At 49.6% G+C, this 21102-nt stretch overlaps 10 protein-coding genes across 10 annotated transcripts; 5 read left to right on the top strand and 5 right to left on the bottom strand.

Moving 5' to 3' along the window:
- Window positions 1–818: 818 nt before the first annotated feature.
- Window positions 819–1688, bottom strand: FIESC28_11036 (uncharacterized protein; the record flags this gene model as incomplete). Its single annotated transcript, XM_031165166.1, has 3 exons — window positions 819–839; window positions 900–1613; window positions 1677–1688. The coding sequence occupies 3 exons, from the start codon at window positions 1686–1688 to the stop codon at window positions 819–821; spliced, it is 747 nt and encodes a 248-aa protein (XP_031010794.1).
- Window positions 1689–2348: 660 nt separating this feature from the next.
- FIESC28_11035 (uncharacterized protein) lies at window positions 2349–2964 on the top strand (the record flags this gene model as incomplete). The annotated part of the gene is made up of 4 exons (XM_031165165.1): window positions 2349–2351; window positions 2413–2536; window positions 2592–2620; window positions 2677–2964. 4 exons carry the CDS (start codon window positions 2349–2351, stop codon window positions 2962–2964), a joined length of 444 nt encoding a protein of 147 aa, XP_031010793.1.
- A 168-nt stretch (window positions 2965–3132) lies between these two features.
- Window positions 3133–6246, bottom strand: FIESC28_11034 (uncharacterized protein; the record flags this gene model as incomplete). The annotated part of the gene is made up of 4 exons (XM_031165164.1): window positions 3133–3894; window positions 3949–4423; window positions 4480–5663; window positions 5716–6246. 4 exons carry the CDS (start codon window positions 6244–6246, stop codon window positions 3133–3135), a joined length of 2952 nt encoding a protein of 983 aa, XP_031010792.1.
- A 1157-nt stretch (window positions 6247–7403) lies between these two features.
- Window positions 7404–8639, top strand: FIESC28_11033 (uncharacterized protein; the record flags this gene model as incomplete). The annotated part of the gene is made up of 1 exon (XM_031165163.1): window positions 7404–8639. One exon carries the CDS (start codon window positions 7404–7406, stop codon window positions 8637–8639), a length of 1236 nt encoding a protein of 411 aa, XP_031010791.1.
- A 352-nt stretch (window positions 8640–8991) lies between these two features.
- FIESC28_11032 (uncharacterized protein) lies at window positions 8992–9714 on the top strand (the record flags this gene model as incomplete). The annotated part of the gene is made up of 5 exons (XM_031165162.1): window positions 8992–9013; window positions 9076–9237; window positions 9317–9426; window positions 9480–9597; window positions 9662–9714. The coding sequence occupies 5 exons, from the start codon at window positions 8992–8994 to the stop codon at window positions 9712–9714; spliced, it is 465 nt and encodes a 154-aa protein (XP_031010790.1).
- Window positions 9715–9818: 104 nt separating this feature from the next.
- On the bottom strand, window positions 9819–11447 carry FIESC28_11031 (uncharacterized protein; the record flags this gene model as incomplete). The annotated part of the gene is made up of 4 exons (XM_031165161.1): window positions 9819–10305; window positions 10357–10596; window positions 10649–11196; window positions 11253–11447. 4 exons carry the CDS (start codon window positions 11445–11447, stop codon window positions 9819–9821), a joined length of 1470 nt encoding a protein of 489 aa, XP_031010789.1.
- A 908-nt stretch (window positions 11448–12355) lies between these two features.
- Window positions 12356–14676, top strand: FIESC28_11030 (uncharacterized protein; the record flags this gene model as incomplete). The annotated part of the gene is made up of 4 exons (XM_031165160.1): window positions 12356–12748; window positions 12802–13232; window positions 13283–13911; window positions 13964–14676. The coding sequence occupies 4 exons, from the start codon at window positions 12356–12358 to the stop codon at window positions 14674–14676; spliced, it is 2166 nt and encodes a 721-aa protein (XP_031010788.1).
- A 76-nt stretch (window positions 14677–14752) lies between these two features.
- On the bottom strand, window positions 14753–16236 carry FIESC28_11029 (uncharacterized protein; the record flags this gene model as incomplete). The annotated part of the gene is made up of 3 exons (XM_031165159.1): window positions 14753–14838; window positions 14894–15058; window positions 15111–16236. 3 exons carry the CDS (start codon window positions 16234–16236, stop codon window positions 14753–14755), a joined length of 1377 nt encoding a protein of 458 aa, XP_031010787.1.
- A 370-nt stretch (window positions 16237–16606) lies between these two features.
- FIESC28_11028 (uncharacterized protein) lies at window positions 16607–17740 on the top strand (the record flags this gene model as incomplete). The annotated part of the gene is made up of 8 exons (XM_031165158.1): window positions 16607–16658; window positions 16715–16740; window positions 16792–16920; window positions 16980–17082; window positions 17138–17151; window positions 17223–17363; window positions 17492–17608; window positions 17684–17740. The coding sequence occupies 8 exons, from the start codon at window positions 16607–16609 to the stop codon at window positions 17738–17740; spliced, it is 639 nt and encodes a 212-aa protein (XP_031010786.1).
- Window positions 17741–17836: 96 nt separating this feature from the next.
- Window positions 17837–20565, bottom strand: FIESC28_11027 (uncharacterized protein; the record flags this gene model as incomplete). The annotated part of the gene is made up of 3 exons (XM_031165157.1): window positions 17837–18784; window positions 18839–20298; window positions 20373–20565. The coding sequence occupies 3 exons, from the start codon at window positions 20563–20565 to the stop codon at window positions 17837–17839; spliced, it is 2601 nt and encodes an 866-aa protein (XP_031010785.1).
- Between the last annotated feature and the right edge of the window lie 537 nt (window positions 20566–21102).

Here is a 21102-nt window from a genome sequence, read left to right as displayed (position 1 = left end):
GGCAGGTAGTAGGTAGTCCAAGGTACTGCCTACCTACTACCTACTACCTAGACTTCAATAATCGGGGAAATGTGACGCCAACTGCGACTTCCCCACGACATGAGAGATAAAAAAAAAACTCATGGTACTTGCCTACGTCTCTCCTTCTGTTCATAATTCACCCTATTAGATTTCAGGAAAGCAGTTGCCAGTCCCGTAACAACGCCGCAGGATGTCGTGATCGGGTCATCGGGCGGCAGGAGTCTTTGCGACAGACTCCCCGTTAGGTACTCCAAGTTGGCAGGATTATCATGTATGTCCAGCCTATGAGTGCTCCTGTCGGAGATGGCGACATCAGAGGCCCTGCCTCTTTCCGTACAAGCTCATTCGTTGAGTGGCTGCCATCTCCCGGCGCGGACCCGGCTTCTCCACGGTCTCTCCCACGCGCCGGAAGTCGGCCCCATAGCGATGATGAAGAGGCCTGCTTCTATACTCCGCAGAATCTGCAAGTGCAAGAAATTAACTCCCACTTTAACATGTAAAACAAACAAAAAAGCGAGACGGCTGTTGAAGGGTTTCCCCTCTTGTTATAGAAGTCCAATAATTAGGCTCATTATAAAGATCTATGGTTTCGGTATAAACTCCAGAAGCCTAAATCAAAGTATCCATCCTCTATCTATTATCTCAACATGTTGTAACACCATCTCATCTAACACTCTGCATGCCAATATCGGGCTCTCTATATGAATGAATACCGTAACTCTATGCCGCTTAGTTGTATCCGTCACTCGCTCGCTTTAAAAGATTATCATCCATGGGTCGTCTATTTCAAGTTCTTCTTAACCAATTTTGGGCATCACCTACAAAGACATATTAGTCACAGTTCTGAGACATGGTGTCACAAGACATGTATCACTTACCGCAGCATACTTGGGTGAGATGAATAGCGCTTGCGCTTCAGCCACTATTGTTGGCTTCTCTCCTGGGTTGGCCAGCAATTCGATATGTCCTCTAACCCAGGCCTTGCGACCTTCCACCTTGTATGTCTCTGCTCGCAGAACCAAGAAGCTTCCCGCTGGTGTCGGCTTGCGGTAGTCGACGTTGAGGTTTGCCGTCACAGCGATGTTATGAGGTAGCGCACCGAAAGAGCAGCGTCCGAGACCCTCATCAAGCATGGTCGCCAGGAACCCGCCGTGTACGATACCAGGATGGCCACACAGGTCCTCTCCAACGTATGCCACCGACACAAGCTGTTTGCCTTCAGGCGCAACCCACGCATAAGGCGGCACTGGCATCTTTCCTTCACCGATGAGGGCTCCGCCAGTCAGGCTTCGACTTCGGTATGATCCAGGCATCTTCATGTGTGGTCGCGATTCGGTGAGTTCGGGGTTTGCGCGAAGCTCTGCGACGAGCGGGTGGTTGTTAATGGTTTCCTCCACCATTCTTGCTTCTTCGTGGTTAGCAACAAAGCGTCGCAGGCTCTCTTCGTCAGAGTGAAAGCCCATGCCGTTGGAGTGCATCGTGTACCATGTTCCGACACCGCCCGCTGTGCTTGCGCCTACGCCGGCGAGCAGCATGCCGGCTGCTCTCTTGAAAGCACCACCAGCGGCTGCTGTAGCTGCTATAGCACCATTCTGTCAGTATGTCATTGCTTGGATATGTAACTGCTCTACAGCAGCGGGGGAGGGGTTACATACCTCCTGTCGCATAACTGCGGGACTGAGTAGGGCGAGTAACCCGTTTAAATGATTGCGCCGCAAGACGTCCACTGCGACCAAATTGTTGAGAAAACATGGCGAAGAAAGTAAGCTGTAGTGACAGCGAAATCTACAGATCGAAAAAGGAGAGAAAAGGACCAAAGAAAGAAAAAAAGGTGTTGATGCGACGCCTCGGCTTTTGATAAGATTTAAAGTTGACTTAATTATCGGCGTTCCCGCTTTGCCTCGGATAGGAAGGCGACCTCGGCGTTAATGCAATTAAACGGCTACAGCCACAGACCGTTTTACTGTTTAACTAACACCGCCACATGTATGCTCTTACTGTGGCTTGTGCTTTCTGGGGTACTGACTTACATGCGCCAAGTATGGGACGGCCCTGATAATCGCTGAAGATGCCATGGATGGTTATGCTGAGTGCTGGGATCCCCTGTACCTGTGACGTGGACGCTGTCCAACTAGAATGGCTCAACAAGACTGTGAGACTTGGTCTGTTTGAGATGATCAGATGCCGCTGACGACATGCATGCTTTGTACTCGTATTTCCTTGCAGGTTGGTGACACTGGGATAGGATTTAAAGAGTTGAATTGTCCATGCTGCATCGTTATCAATCTTTACTCTTTAACCAATTTAATCACCTGCAAAATCTCATCATGGTACGGCAGCAATCAAACCACCAAATAAAGAAATGGCGATACTAACATCCAATCTGTTTAGGCCACCGCCGAAACTGTCGATCTGGGCCCTGCCCACCCTCCCAAGGAGGATTCAATCGTTGCCTTTGAGCAAATCCTACCAGAGCTGAAGAAGAAGCTCGTCCACCTCAGACACGACTACAACAGTGAGTATTTGGAATATGCATATATCACAGAGTGGAGCTAACAAGTGCAAACTAGAGCACGAACCCGAATACTTTGCTGCAACTGTACGTCCCTCCAACTCACTCCTGAATCAAGTGCAGATGACTTACAAGACCTCTAGGAACATATCTCAGACCATGACCTCGTCGGTTTCAGCGCTGACGAGTTCGAACAAGTCCGCGTTGCTACCTCAGCGTATGGTATTCATCTATTTGGAAAGCTTCGCATTCCCGCCATGCCAGACCCTTCTGGTCCAGCTTACATTCACTTCCGCGTCTTTATTGGCGGCGGCGACGAGCCCCCTAAGCTTCATAGCATCCACACCGAGGAGCGTGAGGATTCAAGTGGCGGAAAGACATACAGAGCTGTGTTCACAAAGAACGATGAACTCGAGTGGTTTGATACCTAAGGGGGGGTAATTAGAATAATAATTGGAATTGTCTTTATGAATGGCACAACACTATGCCAAACAATGCATCGGCAAATCTGCCTTTTTGACTCCTGAACCAATATGTCTCTAGTACAGCCATACTTATAAAACAAATGCTCTGCATCATGCCACCTTTGGCTAAATTTCCTACATGTCGTCCTCTCCCGCCAAGAGCTCCGCATAATCGTCCACCGAGGCGAACATGGGGAGGTCCTTGAGCTGTCTGCGCTTTGACTTGGGCTTCTCGCTTGCTGCTTCCTTGACTTCGAAGCCTTCTTCATCCTCATCAATCATGGCACCGCCCATCTCGTCGTCAGATCCTTCAATATCCACGCTCATATCGTCGTCATCTTCGTCCAGCTCGCCGTCCAGGGACATCGCTGGCGAGTCATCATCATCTGACGCCATGTCTTCATCGTCCAGATCAAAGCCAACATCAGAGCCTTCATCATCGGGATCAACACCAGGCTGGGTCGACACAAGGGCCTTCCAAACCTCGTCTTCTTGCTCATCATCTGATCCGACATCCATGCCAGCCTTGGACTTCTTCTTGGTCTCCTTGCCTTCCTTGTCAATCTGCTGGAAGTACTCGTGGAAGAAGACATCTTCCGCAGCAACTTCCTCCGCCTTCTTCTTCCAGAAAGCAGAAGAGTTGACGGCTGTTGTGGCTCCTCCAGCTGCGCGGCTGCCCAGCCAGATGTCGCCAGAATCCTTGGTCGCTCGGAGAGGCTGCATGATAGACACACCCTTGGACGAGTCGGTAGACTTGGCGTTTCGGTAAACGAACTTGTCCAAGAATCGAATGAGGGAGTGACTGTCCAGATCTGGCTTCAGAGACTTCTTGTTTCGCTCTAATATGGCTGCTGCGTAAACTGTAACTGAAGGATGGTAGTGGCCTTGGAGAGGAATCTGTCGATTATTAGTATATCGGTCTACGCACTGAATTCCCATGTATCAACTTACCATTTCCCACAAGCAACTTCGGTTGGCGTTGCTATACTCGGGATCTCGTTTTCGTCCGTCATATTTCTGCTTCTCATTGGCAGCATCATCATCAAACGTCTCCTCGGGCTCTTCCAGGAGTGTTGAGATGTCAGGGAAAGTTTCACGCAAGTGACCGACAACGTAGAGCAGTCCACATATGAATGCAGGCTGATGAAGGCCAGTGATCTGAAGCATACGCTTGGCAAATGCCTTGACTCGGCGGCTATCAACGTCATTCTTAAGCGCACGCAAAAGAAGGTTTAGGTAAAGAGCCTGCTTGGACGAGTTGACAAGTCGGGGGTCTAGCAGAGACTCATATAGAGTTCTGTAGAATCTGTCGTTTGCGATACTTCGCGAAGTAGATATTTGCTGGATTAGGAGAAGAGCCTGGATGCCTGTGTTGAAGTTGCCGGAGTGTGCAATCTTGAACAGGGTGTCAAGATGAGATTCCATACTACCATGCGGTTAGTATCACGTCGAGGAGATATTGGAACGAGTATGGTCACTTACACAGTATCATTGCCAACCATGAAGGGGGCTGCACGGTTAACACCAGTCAGGATGGCGGACACAAGCTTGTCGGCAGCCTCAGTTTCAGGCTCTGAAGCAGCAGGCTTTGCAGGCTTGCCTCCTCGTGGCCTTTGAAGTCGTCGTCTATCAGGATGTCTCAGATCGTCGCTCTTCTTCTCGTCGCTCTTCTTCTCGCCGTCTTTGCCAGCTTTTGAGTCAGTGGGCGCACTGATGCCCAGAGACCCAGTCTTAAGGATAATGGTGAAAAGATCGAAATAGATTCGCATGAGAGCCTCAGCCACGGCGGGTTCCTTGCTGCTAAGGATGGTCTGGTTGAGAGTGTTGATGGCGTAGTATTTTGATCGGTGGTCTTGAGATGGGTGCAGCAAAATCTGCTGCTCGATCATTCGGACAATAATTGGCTTCATACCAGGATGCGAGTTCTGCATCTGGAGAAGCAAGTATGATGCTCGTGAAGAAATCTTTCGATCTCGGTCACCAAGCTTGTTGACCAGCAGTCGAAGGAGGTTAGACTCTTGCTCAGGCTTCTCCTTGAGAAGACCGTAGACAAAGTCAAGAGCGCGAGTACGCGAAAACTCAATCTCGTCCGAGCACAACTGTTCAAGAACCTGAATGAGCTTGAAGTAAGTCGCCTTCAGCCAATCCTCGTAAGCCCAAGCGATCAAATGAGCGGGTGTGATCTTTCCGGGTAGGCCGTTGCCAGGGGCCCAGGGCTTTCCAGGATTTCGCTGTAAAGTACCAACAAGGCCTGGCTGGTCGTTGAAAGTTCGAAGGCGGCGATCGGAAGGAAGCAATGAACCAGGACCGAGCAAATCGACAAGAGCGCCGATGGCACCCAGTGCTTGTCCTCGGCTCTTCTTGGAGGCCAAGCTCATCAGGGCGTCGAAAGCGCGGATGTTGTGAACTGGAGACTCTTGAACGGCAAGCGTAAGGGCGCTCACTTTATCACTCAATGTACCGGAGCTCATGATTGTAGACAAGAACTTATGAGAAGATTGCGCAAAGACACTGGTTCTGTACTTGGTAGCATCCTCCTCTAGAAGTGCTTGCGCATGCTCCTTGAGAGCCTCGAGGGCGGCTCTGGGAGGGTTGGGCTCGTCAGTAGTTGGTCCCGGCAACTTGCGCAGCTCAGCCATGTGCCAGTCTGCTCTGGGCTCGAAGGCCTATATTACTGTTAGTGGTCAGAAAAGTCACCATGAGACATATGTAGCCTACCATGTTGCCCTTCTTTGGTGCAGTTTCCTTGGGAGCTTCCTCCTCCTCTTCATCTTCATCTTCCTCTTCAACGTCCTCCTCCTCCTCGGAATCGTCACCCTCCTCTTCATCCTGGTCGCTTGCCTCGCTCATTTCAACCTCGGCGAACCCAAGCTGCTTAGAAAAGGCGGCAAGTTCATCCTTCAAGCCCTTGTCGACACCCTTGGAGTCCTTGGAGCCTTTCGTGTACTCCTCGTCATCCGAGTCGATATCCTGGATGAGCGCCAGATCACTCTCATCGCCGCCAAGCGCCTTGATTTCCTCCAAAAGAGTCTTATCGTCGATTTTGCCGCTCTTCTTGCCGCCAGCTGCGTCGTCGGTATTTCGCTGTCTCTTCTGGTGTTGGTCACCCGCGGCCTTGGTTGGAGGCTGTTTTCTCTTTCCCAGCTTCTTATCGATGGTCGATGTTAAGTTTTCGAAAGTATTCTGGTCGAGCTTTGGGCCTTTTGAGGAGCTTCGAGGCCCTTTTCCTTTCTTTGAAGGCTTCGCCATTGTTGAAATTTCTTGGGGTTGAAATCTTCAATGGAAATTCTCGAATGCAAATGCGATCCAGGGACCTCGAACTTTTTTTTTTTTTCCCTTTGGGCGGCGCATTTTTCCAGCTGCTCCACCCCCACTGTTCCGGGCGTCTAGCGCGTTTATAGGCGCTAATGCAAGATGACTAAGCTCAACTGGTGTCAGTCAAGCGGGAGCTCCTCCGAAACTAGAATCTAGAATCTGGGAGCTATCAAAGAGGGTCTTGAATTCGACAATGGTTGCTTGAATTGGGCAGATCTTGGTCATCGAAGCTTGGAAAAAACCATGTACTTCTCAAGCGTCACTCGTATAAGTGGTAAAAATGCTTGTCGGAGGACTCTGAGTCTCCAGTTGCGAGCTTTCTCAGTCTCAAGCAGAGCTAAAAGCGACTTGCCTCGCTCCACCCTCTCAACAACATGGGTACCAACTGGTGGCCTCACTGCTAATGAAGAAGAGTGTTAGAGTCTCAATTTTACTTCACATGTAATGTAAGCTAATTGAGTTGCAGTCGGCCACGGAAAGCTCATTCGGGGTGGTTTTCTCCGTCAAGTACCTATTCCTAGCCATCCTGTCATATCAAACAGGTACTGACTGATATGTCCCTCGACAGGCTCATTCTGGCATCTTTCAGCTTCTACCCTTGGGCCTTCGTGTCCAGGACAAGATAGAAAAACTGATTGACAAACACATGCACTCAGTTGGTTCGTATACTATCATCAGCTCAGCCTGCAGTACTGATGATTGTCAACTCAGGTGCCTCCCGATTATCGCTATCAACTATCTCATCAGAGGAGCTATGGCGAAGGAGTAACCGTCTTGAATCTGTTGCCCCTGAAGTGAGCTCTTGAAACATCATCTGAGAGTCGTATATTGACTTGAATATCTAGCTATTTCGACTTACCGATCGTAAAGAGACCCCGTTGATCCTGTCTCCCACTCACGAGGAAGAAATCACGACCTTGGTTGCTGGGATTATCAACTCGTACAAAGACTTGCCCATCAGATTATATCAAATAAGTCTGCACGCCCCCAATCAACTCTAACGTTGCCTTTCTGACCCTTTACTTGTAGCTCGAAAATATCGTGATGAGCGTCGCCCCCGCCATGGCCTCCTCCGTTCAAGGGAATTTCTTATGAAAGATCTCTATACGTTTGATCTCACAACGAGCGAAGCTGTTGAGACCTATCGCCAAGTTTCTGGGGCATATCGGGCCTTCTTCGCCGAGCTCAAACTGCCCTACCTCATCGCTGAGGCGAGTTCTGGTGATATGGGTGGTGATCTCAGTCACGAGTATCACCTCCCTAGTGCCGTTGGTGAGGATTCTGTTGTCAACTGTGACTCATGTGGCTATACTGCCAACGATGAGGTCGCCACTGCCCGTGTGCCCTCTGCCTCAAAGAGTAGTGGGGATATTTCGGCATCGCAATTCCGTGTTTGGCGAGGCATTTCTAAAGATCGAAAGGTCTTGGTTAACGCTTGGTACCCTCAAACATCTGGTGATTCTGCTGACATCGGACCGAGCCTTCACACTATCAAATCAGTTGTTTCGGAACTGGACACAACGATTGAGAACCCTCTACCACTATGGGCAGAAGCGCTAAAGAGTGGCAGTGCGCAAATTATCAATGTTGTTGATGGTCAACTTGCTTCGAGTTTTGAGAATGTTCGCAATGAGCTGCCGTTACTGCCCAATGATCTCGAATGTCATGAAGCGAAATCTTCTACGGTCGACAGCTCAGACAGTGGTGCGGAATTGAACTTGGTCCCTATTGCTGATGGTGACGGCTGCCCTCGATGCGAGATAGGCACATTGAAAATCCACAGAGCATTGGAATGCGGCCATACGTTTCAATTGGGAACTCGTTATTCGGTGCCTCTCGACGCCTGTGTTACCCTCCCACGATCAGGACTTCCTGAGGCGGCTGTGGAAGAAGGTCTAGCACCAGGGAGCCTTGTACCCGTTCAAATGGGCTGTCACGGCGTTGGAGTTTCCAGAATCTTTGGTGCCGTAGCTGAGATTCTTGCCGATGAGCGAGGACTGAACTGGCCCCGCGCTATCGCGCCTTTCGAGGTTGCGATCATACCTTCGTCTGACTTGGGCGATGACCCTTTGGTCATCTACGACACACTTGCCAAGAACAACGGGTCACAACCTGGCTTGGATGTTGTTCTTGATGATCGCAAACGATCATTTGGTTGGAAGATGAAAGATGCCGATATGGTAGGATATCCTGTTCTGGTGATCCTGGGCAAGTCTTTCAAAGAAAACGGCACTTGTGAGGTCCAATGTCGACGACTGTCTGTCAAGGATAATGTCAAGGTCGATGCGCTGCCCGAGTTCATCTCGAATCTGTTGGAGAAGCTATGATAGTAGAAGTGAATTGCTGTCCTTTTGCTACGGCTATGTATACTATGAAACGTGTTACGGAATTTGGTGTTACGAGTATTTAGAACAATCGAGCAAAGTTGACATTTGACAGAAAATTGATATCAATAATGAATTGGCAAATTATATATACCTGTCTGATCAACATCTCTCATGTTGTTGGTGCAGATCTATTGACAGTATAAGTGGTGGTGTGCAGCAACCCCGTTAGTAGAATTCAACGACCCCACGTCATAATATTCACGAACCGAGATCGTGGAGGGGCATTCAGACAAGCATCCAATTTACGACTCCAACCAAGACCTGCACCAAATCATTTTATAAAAACGTCAAGATGTCAGGCAGACAAGAACAGAGTAAGCGCCTCCCCAGCTGACCAAATAACTCGCTTCCGACCACTAACTTCTCCTCATTACAGTCAACCTCGATACCCTAGAGCCCCAGCAGCTCGCTCAAGTCAAGAAGCAACTCGATGAAGAGCTCGAACACCTGACGAACTCGTTTGCGCAGCTTCACGCCGCCCAGAACAAATTCAAGGACTGCCTTCGATGCGTAAAGAGCAGGTCTGATGCTCCTGAAGGTACGGCATGTCCCTTTTGCACCGATGTCTTTGCCCAGCGCTCGATATCCACTACGAGATGATGTCTAATACATACCAGGAGCCAACTCTGTATTGGTACCCCTTACCAACTCACTATATGTCCGAGGAGAGTTGTCAGATGCCGACACCGTCTTGGTAGACATAGGCACTGGTTTCTTGGTGGAAAAGGTGCGCATTACGTGAATCAGTCGGTGTGTACTCGTCTAACGACCGCAATATAGAAACTCAAGTCTGCCGAAAAGTTTTACGAGTCCAAGGTCGAGGAGCTCGGAAACAACCTTAAGGATCTCGAGATCATCGTCCAAAGAAAGCAGACAAATGCACGAACAATTGAAGAGGGTAGGTTTGAAATGCATCTATATCCCCTTCTGATAATCACATGGCTAATGCGAGTTTCACTTAGTTTTGAGACAAAAGATACTGGCTAGCCAGGGACAGGATCAACAACAAGCTTAGATGAACACGATAAAAACTATACTATCCTCCTCGATGTGGTAGACAGACAGAGTAGTCAGGCCTAGAGAGACGCCAGTCGACACGGCATCGCTTTTGAATGCCCTCTATGACGAGGCAGTACCGGCATCGGCTCTGGTCAGGAGGCCTTGGACCTCTAATATGGTACGCATGAAGGATCCGAGCCTCGACTCGAGATCATTTCCCTCAGCCCAAATATTTTCCAGCCCCTGGCCCCAATCTTTCCGTCCTCCACTAGCGTGGTTCACACTTTCTTCCCAATGAGGAGCATACAGTTCGACGCCCCAAGTTACTTCCGGCTCTTCAGCTACACCCGGTTCCTTCAAAGTCTTGGTGATATTGAACTTGAGTGCATAGTTAGAATCTTTGAATGGGACTATTACCCAAGACTTTGCACAAATATCGGTGATCTTATCCTTCAAACTAGCAAGTTTATGGATATCGACGCGTGGGACCGGGAGGAGAGTATCGTCATCCGGAGTGGCAATCGAAACCTTTCTTGCCAGATCTTTGAACTCGAGTGGTACTTCTGCTTGATCCCAAGCATCCACTCGAAAGTTCCAGTCGTAGTTCCTGTACAACAGAATCAGTAGTCCGCCCCTAAGCTTCCCATTGGTAACATACATGTCAGGTGCAGCAACCGTCCAGTTCAAACGAGCCCATTGCTCAGGTCTGGTGGCTCGGACCATAGCGAGCTGGACGCCCTTTCCATGAGTGTAGTCTCCTTCGGTCTTTATATCAAGCCCGTTGGATCTAACAGTTATTTCGCAGCCCCGTTTTATTTCATCTTCACTGGTACAGACCGCCTCTCCAGGCTGCAGTAGAAAACGCAAGATCTCTTCCACCTTTTCGTAACCGTCAAGTCTAGTTCGGGTTAGATATGGTGGCCGATATCTGAGTGTATCAAACTACTCACCTTGTGTGGAAGACCGCACCTCCACGCCTAGAATATACGCGCATGAGATCGACCAAATCAGAGTGAGATATCTCATCTTGAGCATCTCTCTTCTTCTTGGTGATAACAACATGGCCAAAATTGACTCGTAGTCCGAGCGTTTTGTTGAGCGCAATCAAACCCTCTGATGATGAATTGATTTCTGTCGTCAGCTGAGACAAGTGTCGGTCCATTGCAGTAGAATTGTTCAGAAGTTCGGGATTGCGAGAGTCGAAGTAAGGGCGAGTGCCCAGTCTAGCTTGTATCAGGTTGGTGACGGGAGCATTGGTAGGGTTCTGAACTAGGAGAGATATATTGGTACTGTCGTTGGACAGACGCATATTACGGATCGCCCAGTTGATTGCGTGGAGTGCCTTTCGTAGACGAGGCATTGATTCACAACGGATATCTAGTACGTTGGGTACATCGCGGGTGATGTATATTCGGTATTCCTTTCGAATATTATCAAACACTCCTGGATCATCCAACCCGCTCGGGAGAAGTTCCTTCCCTGGGAGGATATGTGTGACCTGGAATATTGTATCAATATTGCTTGTTGGAAACAAGGGAAGTATTCCAATTTCACCTGGATCAGCTCTTTATTGTCGGGTGGACGACCAAGGTATTCTGCTTCCTCAGCTTGGCGAATTTTGTTGTCCTTCTCTTGCCTCATCGACTTGGCTGTCGGCATCTGGTCACCCTTGGTAGATGCGAACTTCTCCAATGTTGAGGGTCTTGTCGAAAGAGGGAATTTCCCTCTTCCGCGTTGAGATTCTACCATGCTGTATCAGTTATGATGATAGCTAGGCCATGTAGACCAGAAACGTCGAGGCTGTCTGATAGATTCGGTGGAAGTAAGTAGATGCAAGAAGGATGAGAAGAGAAGGCAGGCAGAAAAACTACGTGGGTGCCTAGGTGAGGAAAGAGAGGCAGGAGCTTCTTATTGGCAGTGAATGACAATCGAGGCAGGTGCAGATGGGATCTCCGTTTGCCATCTGCATGGCACTTGCCATACTGTCGGGTACTTGCTTCTCTAACGCAAGCCGATTTTGTTTTCACAAACCAACCACTAAAATTGTTTGTAACATGTAGAGGTTATTGCTCGTTTGAAGCTGGACAAACAATTGGTTTCCATTCAAGGTGGAAGGAGAATCACCCGAAAGGAGGTTGCCATGAAGTAGTAACAATACTGCGAAACTAAAGGTTGAAACTTGCTTAGGTATGTTTGACGAATCGTTCTTTACAAACTTTCTGCCAGCAAACAAAACTTCTCTTCATTGATTTATCGAACGGAGTGATAACAGTTGGCTGCTTCTGTACCTAATATCATTTGATACCGGCTACCTATGCATGACATCGTGTTCAGGTTTCTGATCTAGCTAGAGTCGCGGCCATTGATCACAAGATGAGATCGAACGGCGAACAAACATCAAGGAAGAGTCTACTATTATTTAATAGGCATCTACCTAGTATATCAGCTAGATTTATCGAGAGTTATCCCGTGTAATTGTACAAAATCTCGAGGACCAGTTCATATCAATAGGGGTATGACTTACACAACCCCCCGGTACGTGCATACGCCCTAGCAACCACTTTTATTCTTTACTTTCTTGGGGACTTAACTACGTCGCGTCTCCCACGACGCGTGTATTGTTGCGACGGCATCTATTTTCAAACGACGACTAAATAATGGCACGCATTGCTTCGACAGAAACGGCGAAACAAGAATTGTCCCAAAATCCTCAGGATTTATCCGACGATGAACTCGCAGGCGATGAACCGACATGGGAATGGATATACAACTCTACCCCAAAGACCGAACGAAGCGATGATCCCCAGAGCGATAGAAAACGAAGAAAAGTAGTCGGCGACAGGATTGTGGGAGCCAAGATTGGCCAATTCGAATGTCGAATCGGAGATACTGTTATGCTCAAGGCCGATGGATTTAATGAAGTATGGGTCGCTCTGATCTGCGAGTTTGTCGAGGATGATGGAGAGGGCGAAAAGGCAGCCAACTTCATGTGGTTCTCGAGCGAAAGGGAGATTCGAAACAAGGACAAAAAACGAACAGACTTCTTTCCAGTGAGATACAAGCTTTGCGAGACTGCCGAGCTCAATCTAACCTGCCTTTTCAGAACGAACTCTACCTATCCCCATCATGGGACATCAACCCCCTGGCGTCCGTCAATGGAAAGGCTAAGATTATGTCCCATGACGCCTTCCTATCTAAATATCCCCAAGGTCGAGTTCCTCGAAACCATGCAGACTTTGGTAAGGTCTTTATCTGCCGGCGAGGCTGCAACACTCGTACTGCAACTTATACAAACGAGTTTATATGGGAGGAAATATACAATGGCGAGGATGACCTCTTTGCTCTGATGGACAGGGTCAAAGCCGGCACAAAAGCAACACGGCAACGTCGTAAAGCTCGAAGCCCGTCCCCTATGGACGATGCTTATCATCCTCCTCAGGTCCCACAGACTCCGACCAAGACTGGGCGAGGTTCAACAGCAGCCACGCCAACTTCTCGAAGAAGCCAAGCAACACCGGGTTCTCGTGTAAAGAGGTCAGTATCCAAGACACCCCTTAGTCCATGTTGCTAACAGCGCACTGCAGGAGTGCAAGCAAGAGACTTGAATTCACACCATTGGCAACACGTAAACTCTCGCCGAGTCATGTTGAATCTTCGCCATTCCAAATAGCACGATCTCGCCTGCATGTGTCTTCGGTGCCCACTAGTCTTCCGTGTCGAGAAGGAGAGTTCTCCCTAGTATACTCTCATCTCGAGGCCGCCATCTCAGATGGTACCGGTAATTGTATTTATATTTCAGGTACGCCCGGTACCGGTAAAACTGCTACAGTCCGCGAGGTTGTTTCGAGGCTGGAGGAGGCGGTAGGATCCGACGAGCTCGACGACTTTATCTTCGTCGAGATCAATGGTATGAAGATCACGGATCCTCACCAGTCTTATACTCTTCTCTGGGAGGCCCTTAAGGGGGAACGAGCCAGTCCAACCCAGGCCCTCGATCTCCTAGAAAGGGAATTCAGCAACCCGAGTCCTCGCCGTACCCCCTGTGTGGTGCTTATGGACGAGCTTGACCAGCTAGTCACCAAGAACCAGGCGGTCATGTACAACTTCTTCAACTGGCCTGCCCTGCGGCATAGTCGCCTTATTGTCCTGGCAGTCGCCAACACTATGGATCTTCCAGAACGAACACTGACCAACAAAATCAGTAGTCGTCTAGGTATGTTTGCAATTCTCACACGCAGTGATATAGTATTGACCACCTTTCATAGGCCTTACACGTATCACATTCCCCGGTTACAATCACGAGCAGCTTATGAGAATCATTCAATCGCGACTGGAAGGAGTCCCTGGAAACATTGTAGACCCGGACGCCATTCAATTTGCTAGTCGAAAGGTAGCTGCTGTCAGCGGTGACGCTCGAAGAGCCCTCGACATTTGTCGTCGAGCTGTCGAGCTGGCCGAGGCGGACGCCCCCAGTGATCCCACAACTCCGAGCAAGCGAGAACCCCAAACACTAACAAAGGGTTCTGGCCGCGTTACTATTGCAACAATTAAAAAGGCCATTAACGAGGCCACTACTAATCCCATCCAGCAACACCTTCGCAGTCTCCCACTAATGTCCAAACTCGTCATGGCAGCTCTCCTGATGCGTATTCGAAGAACAGGTTTGGCCGAAACAACATTTGGCGAAACATTGGACGAGATACACCGGGCCAATCTTCGAGCTCCGCAAGCGCTTCCTGGTATCGCAGCGGTTCTCGATAGTGGCCTGAAGGGCACAATGACGAGTGCGCAGCGCCCAATGACCCGGCCTGGACACATACACACAGCGGCCCTCGAGTTGGTGGCGGCTGGTCTAATTAACCTCGAAAATCAGCGCGCTGAAAGATCGAGTAAGCTCCGCCTCTCCATTGCAGACGACGAAGTGAAAATGGCCCTCCGCGATGACGGGGACCTAAAAGCCTTGGGTATCGGTGTATAAATAATTGTAATATAGAGCCAACAGAGCGGCGTCTCGGGACAATATATCATGAAATTAGCAACGCCACTTATGCGCCTTAAAAATTCCTCCGAGCGAGAGTTGGCTTCCATTCAAGAGGGTGCGACTCTTCTGTCGCTGTCTCATCCTGCTTCCAGATTTTGACTATAGATGTATTAGCAAATGGATATGAAACCTGCGAGGTGGTTGTAGCACTTACTTGTTTTATCAGCTTCGCCACAGATCAGACGTAGTCCAGAGCGATCAAATGTTGAACTCATGATGCCTGCCTCTGCATCCAAAGAACCAGGCTGAGCTGTAGTGTCAAGCGACTGGAATCGATGTCCAGTCTTCCAATCCCAGAAGCTCATCGAACCGTTATCACCTAAGTACCAAATTAGCCAATGTTTCGCGATTATCTCAATTAGACCACCTACCTCCTGTGAAGAAAACATTCTGTTCATTGACGCTCATGGTATTGATGATGGCATTGTGGCCCTCAAAGTTCTGCATGAAAGCACCCTCAGGGCACTTCCATTGCTTGACGCTGCCCGTGCTACCACTGGCAAAGGTAAATTCCGAGGGGTGTGTTGCCAGGGCTCGGACACCCTTCTTGTGGTGGGTAAGGACACCCATAGTCTTTCCGGCCGCGAGATCCCAAAGTCGCACTGTTGAGTCTAACGATCCGGTAATAACTTGAGGATCTGCCTCTTGACAAACCAGATCGGAGACGGTTTGCGTGTGACCTGACAGGACATGGATGTTGCTCCTGGTCCTCATGTCCCAAACACGAGCAACACCATCACGACCACCAGTGACAAGAACGTCAAGCGTAGGATGCAGAGCCAGAGTGTAGACACCACTCAGATGGCCGTGGTAGTGACGAATAACCTTGTTTGTCTCCAAGTCCCAGCACTTGACCATCTTATCTTCACCGCAAGAGAAGAGATATGGGTGACGGGGAGACACAGCTAGACCCCGGACAGTGCTGATATGTCCCGTGAGAGTCAATTTTAACCCACCCGTCGCCAAGTCCCAAATTTTGATTGTTCGATCGCCAGCACCGCTAGCAAACCACTTGTTTCCAGGCTCGACAGCCAGACTGCGTACCCAACCCAAATGTCCGGATATGACTCTCATCAACTTCCATGGCGCGTGCCATTCGGGTTTTGGCTGAATCATATGGTGAGTTCCCTTTGTCGTGAGGCTCATGTTTTGCGGTGTGCTCTCGGTCCTGGCTGCGGATGCTCCAGCTTTGCCTGACCCAGGTGCGCCCTCGAGAAGCTTCATGGCGGGTCGAGCAGGCGCTCCAGCCTTGGTCTTTTTTCCAGGCTGCTTGGTCGGAAGTTTCGCGGTGATTGACGGCGGTAGAGTCTCGACATCGGCGTATTCGTTGCGAAAGCGACGCTTCATGATGGGGTCTTCGGACGCGTCGTCTAGTTTCTGGCGCTTGGTGGTTGATCGCTCGGGAGCGTGTGCATATAATGTTCTCGAAGCAGTGGCATTTTGTGCAGCAAGAGCGCTAAGCTGAAGTGCATCCTGTGGTACTTCTGGTGTTTCCATTGTGTATGTGCGATGAAGTTTGCGACCAAAAAAAGAAAAATGAATGGTCGTTGGAAAAGTTGATGTCCAAGTCTGAATCTCAAAAGTTGCGACTGGAGCGTGTAAAGAGCTAAAGGCTGCATGGTCGCGTGTGGCGCAGTGTGAGAAGCGCCACAGTTTGTGGCTGACAGCTTATAGTGCTCGTACAGTGGGTGGTCGGGCTACGTAGGTCAGCTACAGCCTACTTGACCTCCACTGGGTGCAGCACTTAGATATTGTACTGGATGAACTCTATGAGCAAGCTTTCGTCCATGTCAAGCACTTGAGGTGAAGTTCTGTCGTCGGTGCATCTTCAATATATCTTTGAACTTTTCCACACCAAAACATCCAAATGGAGAACGAAGACAAGTTTCCCCTCCATACAGCTGCTCGCGAGGGACGAGGTGAGCTGGTACTCAATTACATGACTAGGATCACCACCACTAACAGACAACTATAGTACCTACAGCTGAAGCATTGCTCAAGGTCAGTATTCAAATATCGGATACGGAAACACTCTGCTCATTTGCTCGACAGTCAGATCCAAAACTATCACAGCGAAAGGATGATGATGGTCGTTACCCTATTCATTGGGCGGCATCTTCCAACAACTTGGAGATAGTTCAGTTGCTAGCCAGCCAACGCAGTTTTGATGCTGATATCCAGGTAAGTCGCATTGCTACATCTTCGACTCATTTGGCAGGATAAAGGGTTCACATTTATAGGACGAGAGCGGATGGTCTCCTCTCATGATATCAGCCAGCGTCCCAGATGGCGAGGCTGTTCTGAGACTCATCATCGCCAAAGATGCCGATGTAAACCTCAAAAGTAGGATTCAGATATCTGTCTCGTCTATGATGGTCTAACTAACTGTACCTCACAGATTCTGCTGGCCAGGTAAAGCCTCCATCTATAACCTCTATTCTAGATCATCGAACCAAAGATCTAACCCAGTCTGAAATATATAGACTGCCCTTCACTTTGTTGCCTCCAAGAACAACCTCGACATCGCTCGAGTTCTCATAGACAACGGCGCATCTACCCGAATTCGTGATCGTAGGGGCCAGTATCCTCTTCACCGCGCAGCCGCAATCGGCTCTGTACCAATGGTGAATATACTTTTAAAAAACAGGAGTCCACTAAACCCTACCGACAACGAGGGTTATACCCCCCTTCATCATGCAATTGCAGAGGGTCATGGTTAGTCAAAACTTCCACAGCTACCCATAGTATATAGCCATCGCTCACCAGTCCTCCAGGAGATACTGCCGTTGCCCTTCTAAAAGAAGGCGCAGACCATACTCTCAAAAACAGCGCAGATGAGCTGGCCCTGGATCTTGCCCCTGACAGAGAAGTATGTAAAAGACAAGATATTCCCGGCTCTCTCTTTTGACAATACACCGTGAAATTCCCATCTAACTCTTAACAGGTACGCCGATATATCTTGCAGGGTGCCGAGCGCGAGGGTATCGAGTTGTCGGGTTAGCTAGAAATGAATGCTAAGAAATGAAGAACAAGAAAGATATTACAACCTTCTCCAGGTCTAGACCGTGGAAGAGAAACAAAAAACCTCCCCATTTTCTTATTTCGTCACTGTCCGCTCTACCAGCTCGCGATACATATCCTTGACATCCTGAACATCAGCCTTCAGCTCCTCCACAAGCTCGCTCTTTTCACCCAACATCTCCAAAGTAGTCTGATAACGGGAGTTGATATTTTCCACCTCTGTTTCCAACTCTGTCACCCGTGTGGCGGCACCCTTTTGTGTTTCCAATTCTGTCATGAGGTTTACAATGTCAGATCGTGCTTCGTCTCGCTGGCTGCACACACGAGCCATCTCTTCCTTAGCAGCCACCTTTTCGGCCTCCAACCGTCGGATTGCTGCACTCATCCTCTCAACAAGCTGCACCGAAGGACCAGCACCAACCGTCGATACTGAAATCATATCCTGTGCCATGTTTCGAGGAGAGGAGGGGTCACCGTCCTCAAGGTCGTCACGGTCTGGCGGTGGCGACGCCGCACGCGGTGATTCGCTGGGTGGCTCAAAGGGCGAGAAGGGAGGTGGCGGAGGCATCATGGGTCCAGTTGTAGACAAAGCACTTGGCCGGGGAGGTTGACTGGACATTCGGCGGCCGAAGAAGAATCCCTCGCCAGCACTATCAGTTTGACTTCCAGGAGTAGGTACTCGACGTGGCTGTCTGCCTGGTACGGGCAGACCAATAAGGTCAGAACTGAACGTTCGGGTAACGGAAAGCAACGGAGAATCAGGTCTACTTTGAGACTTTGGCGTACTTATCGCAACATCATCTGCCCATTGTCTTCGCTCAGCCTCAGCTGACACCTCCCTACTGGCAGCCCGCTGATGCTTCTCGAGATCACTCCGGGCCTGTTCAAGTGCGGTCTCAGCACTCTTGTGCTGGGTCCTCAGAGTAGCAAGTTCCTCACGGCATGCCTCAAGCTCCTGTCGAGCGGTTGCAAGGGCTGGGCTAACATCTTGGAGTTCATCCTCAAGACGCTTGCACCGGCTGGCCTACGGTTTGTCAGTGATATGATGCTTTGATATAACAGTTGAATTGAAGCTTACCGAGTCGCGAGCCTTCTTCCGCATTTCTGACTCTCGCCGTTGCGCTTCATCTCTTTCCTTCTCGAGGTTGGCCGCTTTTGTCAGGAGGGACGTTTCAATACCTTGCCAATTCTCACTAGCTGAGGCATACTGCGATTGAAGGGTTTCAATATGTCGTATCAACTTGATGTCGCCCCCGGATCCCGCAGAAGCCTCCTCCGCCGCTACTCGCATGGCCTCGAGCTTACCCTCGGCGGATCGGAGCTCTAGCTTCAGCTCCTCTTCAACATTGCGACCGCGCTCTACTGCCCGATCTAGCTTCTCCTGCCACTCAATTTCAGTGAGGCGCAACTTCTCGACCAGTGCCTCCTTTTCGGAACGCAAGGTGGCAATACTACTTTCGAGTTCCTTCTGCCTTTTCTTTTCAACGTCTATCGCCTTGTTCAAAGCCTCAGTGTGGGCAGCCTGTGCTTGTTCGGCTTTTGTTTTAGACTCCTGCTCCAACCGGCGGTAGGCTTCATGGCTGGCCGTCTTATCTTTTTTAAGTGCATCAATCTCTTTCTGCAGTGTGGCACTTGCCTTGCGGATCTCCTCATTCCTCTTGTCTTGTTCTTGCTTGCTGTTGATACGATTGCGCAGAGTTTCTGCTTCTGCCATAGCTCTCTCCTTATCCTTCTTAAGTTCATTGGCCTGCTTCTCGTTTTCGGCGATCTGCGAACGCAGCTTGCGAACTGCTGTTCGGAACTTTTGTTCCGAGGTAGAAAGCTTTTGTCCCTCCTCCATTAGAAGCGCAATCTTTTCGTCCTTCTCGGCCAACTTGCGCTCTGCACTGCCTGCAGCAGCCGAGTTTGCAGCCTGCTTAGCTGCGTCGGCAGCATTCTTGGATAGATATTGTAGCTTGGCTTGTAAAGTGTCGATCTGCTCGATATATTCCTGGATCTCTTCCGAACGACCCTTGTCAGCTGAACTTGGCTCTTGTTCTTTTTGTGCCGGTAGCTCGGGCGAAGGCGTATCTTGTGGTGCTTCCACAGTTTTATCACCATCAGATCCCTGGTGCAGAGGTTTGGGCTGAGTTTCAGCAGTGCTTTCGGTTTCTTGTGGTGGAACATCTTGAGACTCGAGGTCTGACTGTGGCTCTATTATGATGGGCGTCGGTACATCTTTGGAGTCCTGCCCGCCCTCGTCCGTATCTTTGGTTTCTTTAGAGTCTATTGATTGGGGTTCTGCGGAAGTAGAGGGCGGTTCATGGACGGGGGTGGGCTCGGTAGCTGGGCTTTCTTGTTCTGCAGGTTTCGAATCTAGCGTATCCGTGCTTTGTCTTGATACAGAAGGCTCGGTACTGGCAGGCCGTTCCTTGTCTACGGATCCGCGGGCGGTGTCAATAGAGCTACGTGGAGAGGATTGTGAAGTTCGCGAAGCCATCGCTTTGGCCAGCCTGGCTTGTAGTCGGTCATTGGCTCGATTTGGCTTTGGAGCCGTAGCTGTAATTATTGCCAAAGTCAGCATGCGACAGTCAATTTTGACGACCGAGAGAAAGCAAAGAGTAGCGACGCACCAGAGGTGGTAGGCTTGGGACTCGGCGACGGGGCAGGCGGCGCGGCCTTCATTCCCTGTTGCTGTTCATATGGTTGGGGTGGCTGTGCGGCCTGTTGTTCCTCGTCGAGTAAATTGTCGAGGCGATTCTCGACGCCTTCAAAGGCCGAGGAGAGGAAAGCTCCCCATCGTGACCCTTTGCCTGGCGCAGTCATGGTAACAATGGCCAAGTCGTATGGCTACAGCTTATCGTTCGTCAACTGACTGACGTATCCGCTAATGGTCACCTCATCGATTGGTCGATCGCGTGTATGTCGGAGCGAAGGGAGCGCAGTATCTCGAGTCGGTCGTGATGGCTTAGTCGTTGTAGCTGTAATTGAGCACGGATGTTAACAGGGGAGCGTTTTGTTCGATGTTGAGGTGTCGTCAGCGAGAAGTGGCATGTACTTGTACTGGGTACCCAAGTAAAATGCTAGCGGGTGGTAGGTGAGTAAGTGGAGTGATAGACCAGGCAGTTCGACGTCGAGTCGAGGGAGGATGATACAATTTAAATGAATACTAACTACAGAGTACCATAGGTATTTCTGGCCGAGACTTTGGATATGTTAGTAGTGGACGCCGTGGAATATTTGTCAATTTTTTGACATAAAGAACCAATTCTTAGTGGACGCTGAAACGTCAATCAATCAATTGGAGGCGGCATCACACTTTAGATCTGGTGTAAGTCGCCAACGTTAGATGTCAACCGGGAA

Source organism: Fusarium coffeatum (assembly GCF_003316985.1).
Source record: "Fusarium coffeatum strain FIESC_28 chromosome Unknown BRIP53273_contig_354, whole genome shotgun sequence".
NCBI lineage: Eukaryota > Fungi > Ascomycota > Sordariomycetes > Hypocreales > Nectriaceae > Fusarium > Fusarium coffeatum.
Note: the sequence above shows the minus strand (reverse complement) of the source record. Positions and strands in the feature narration are given on the sequence as shown.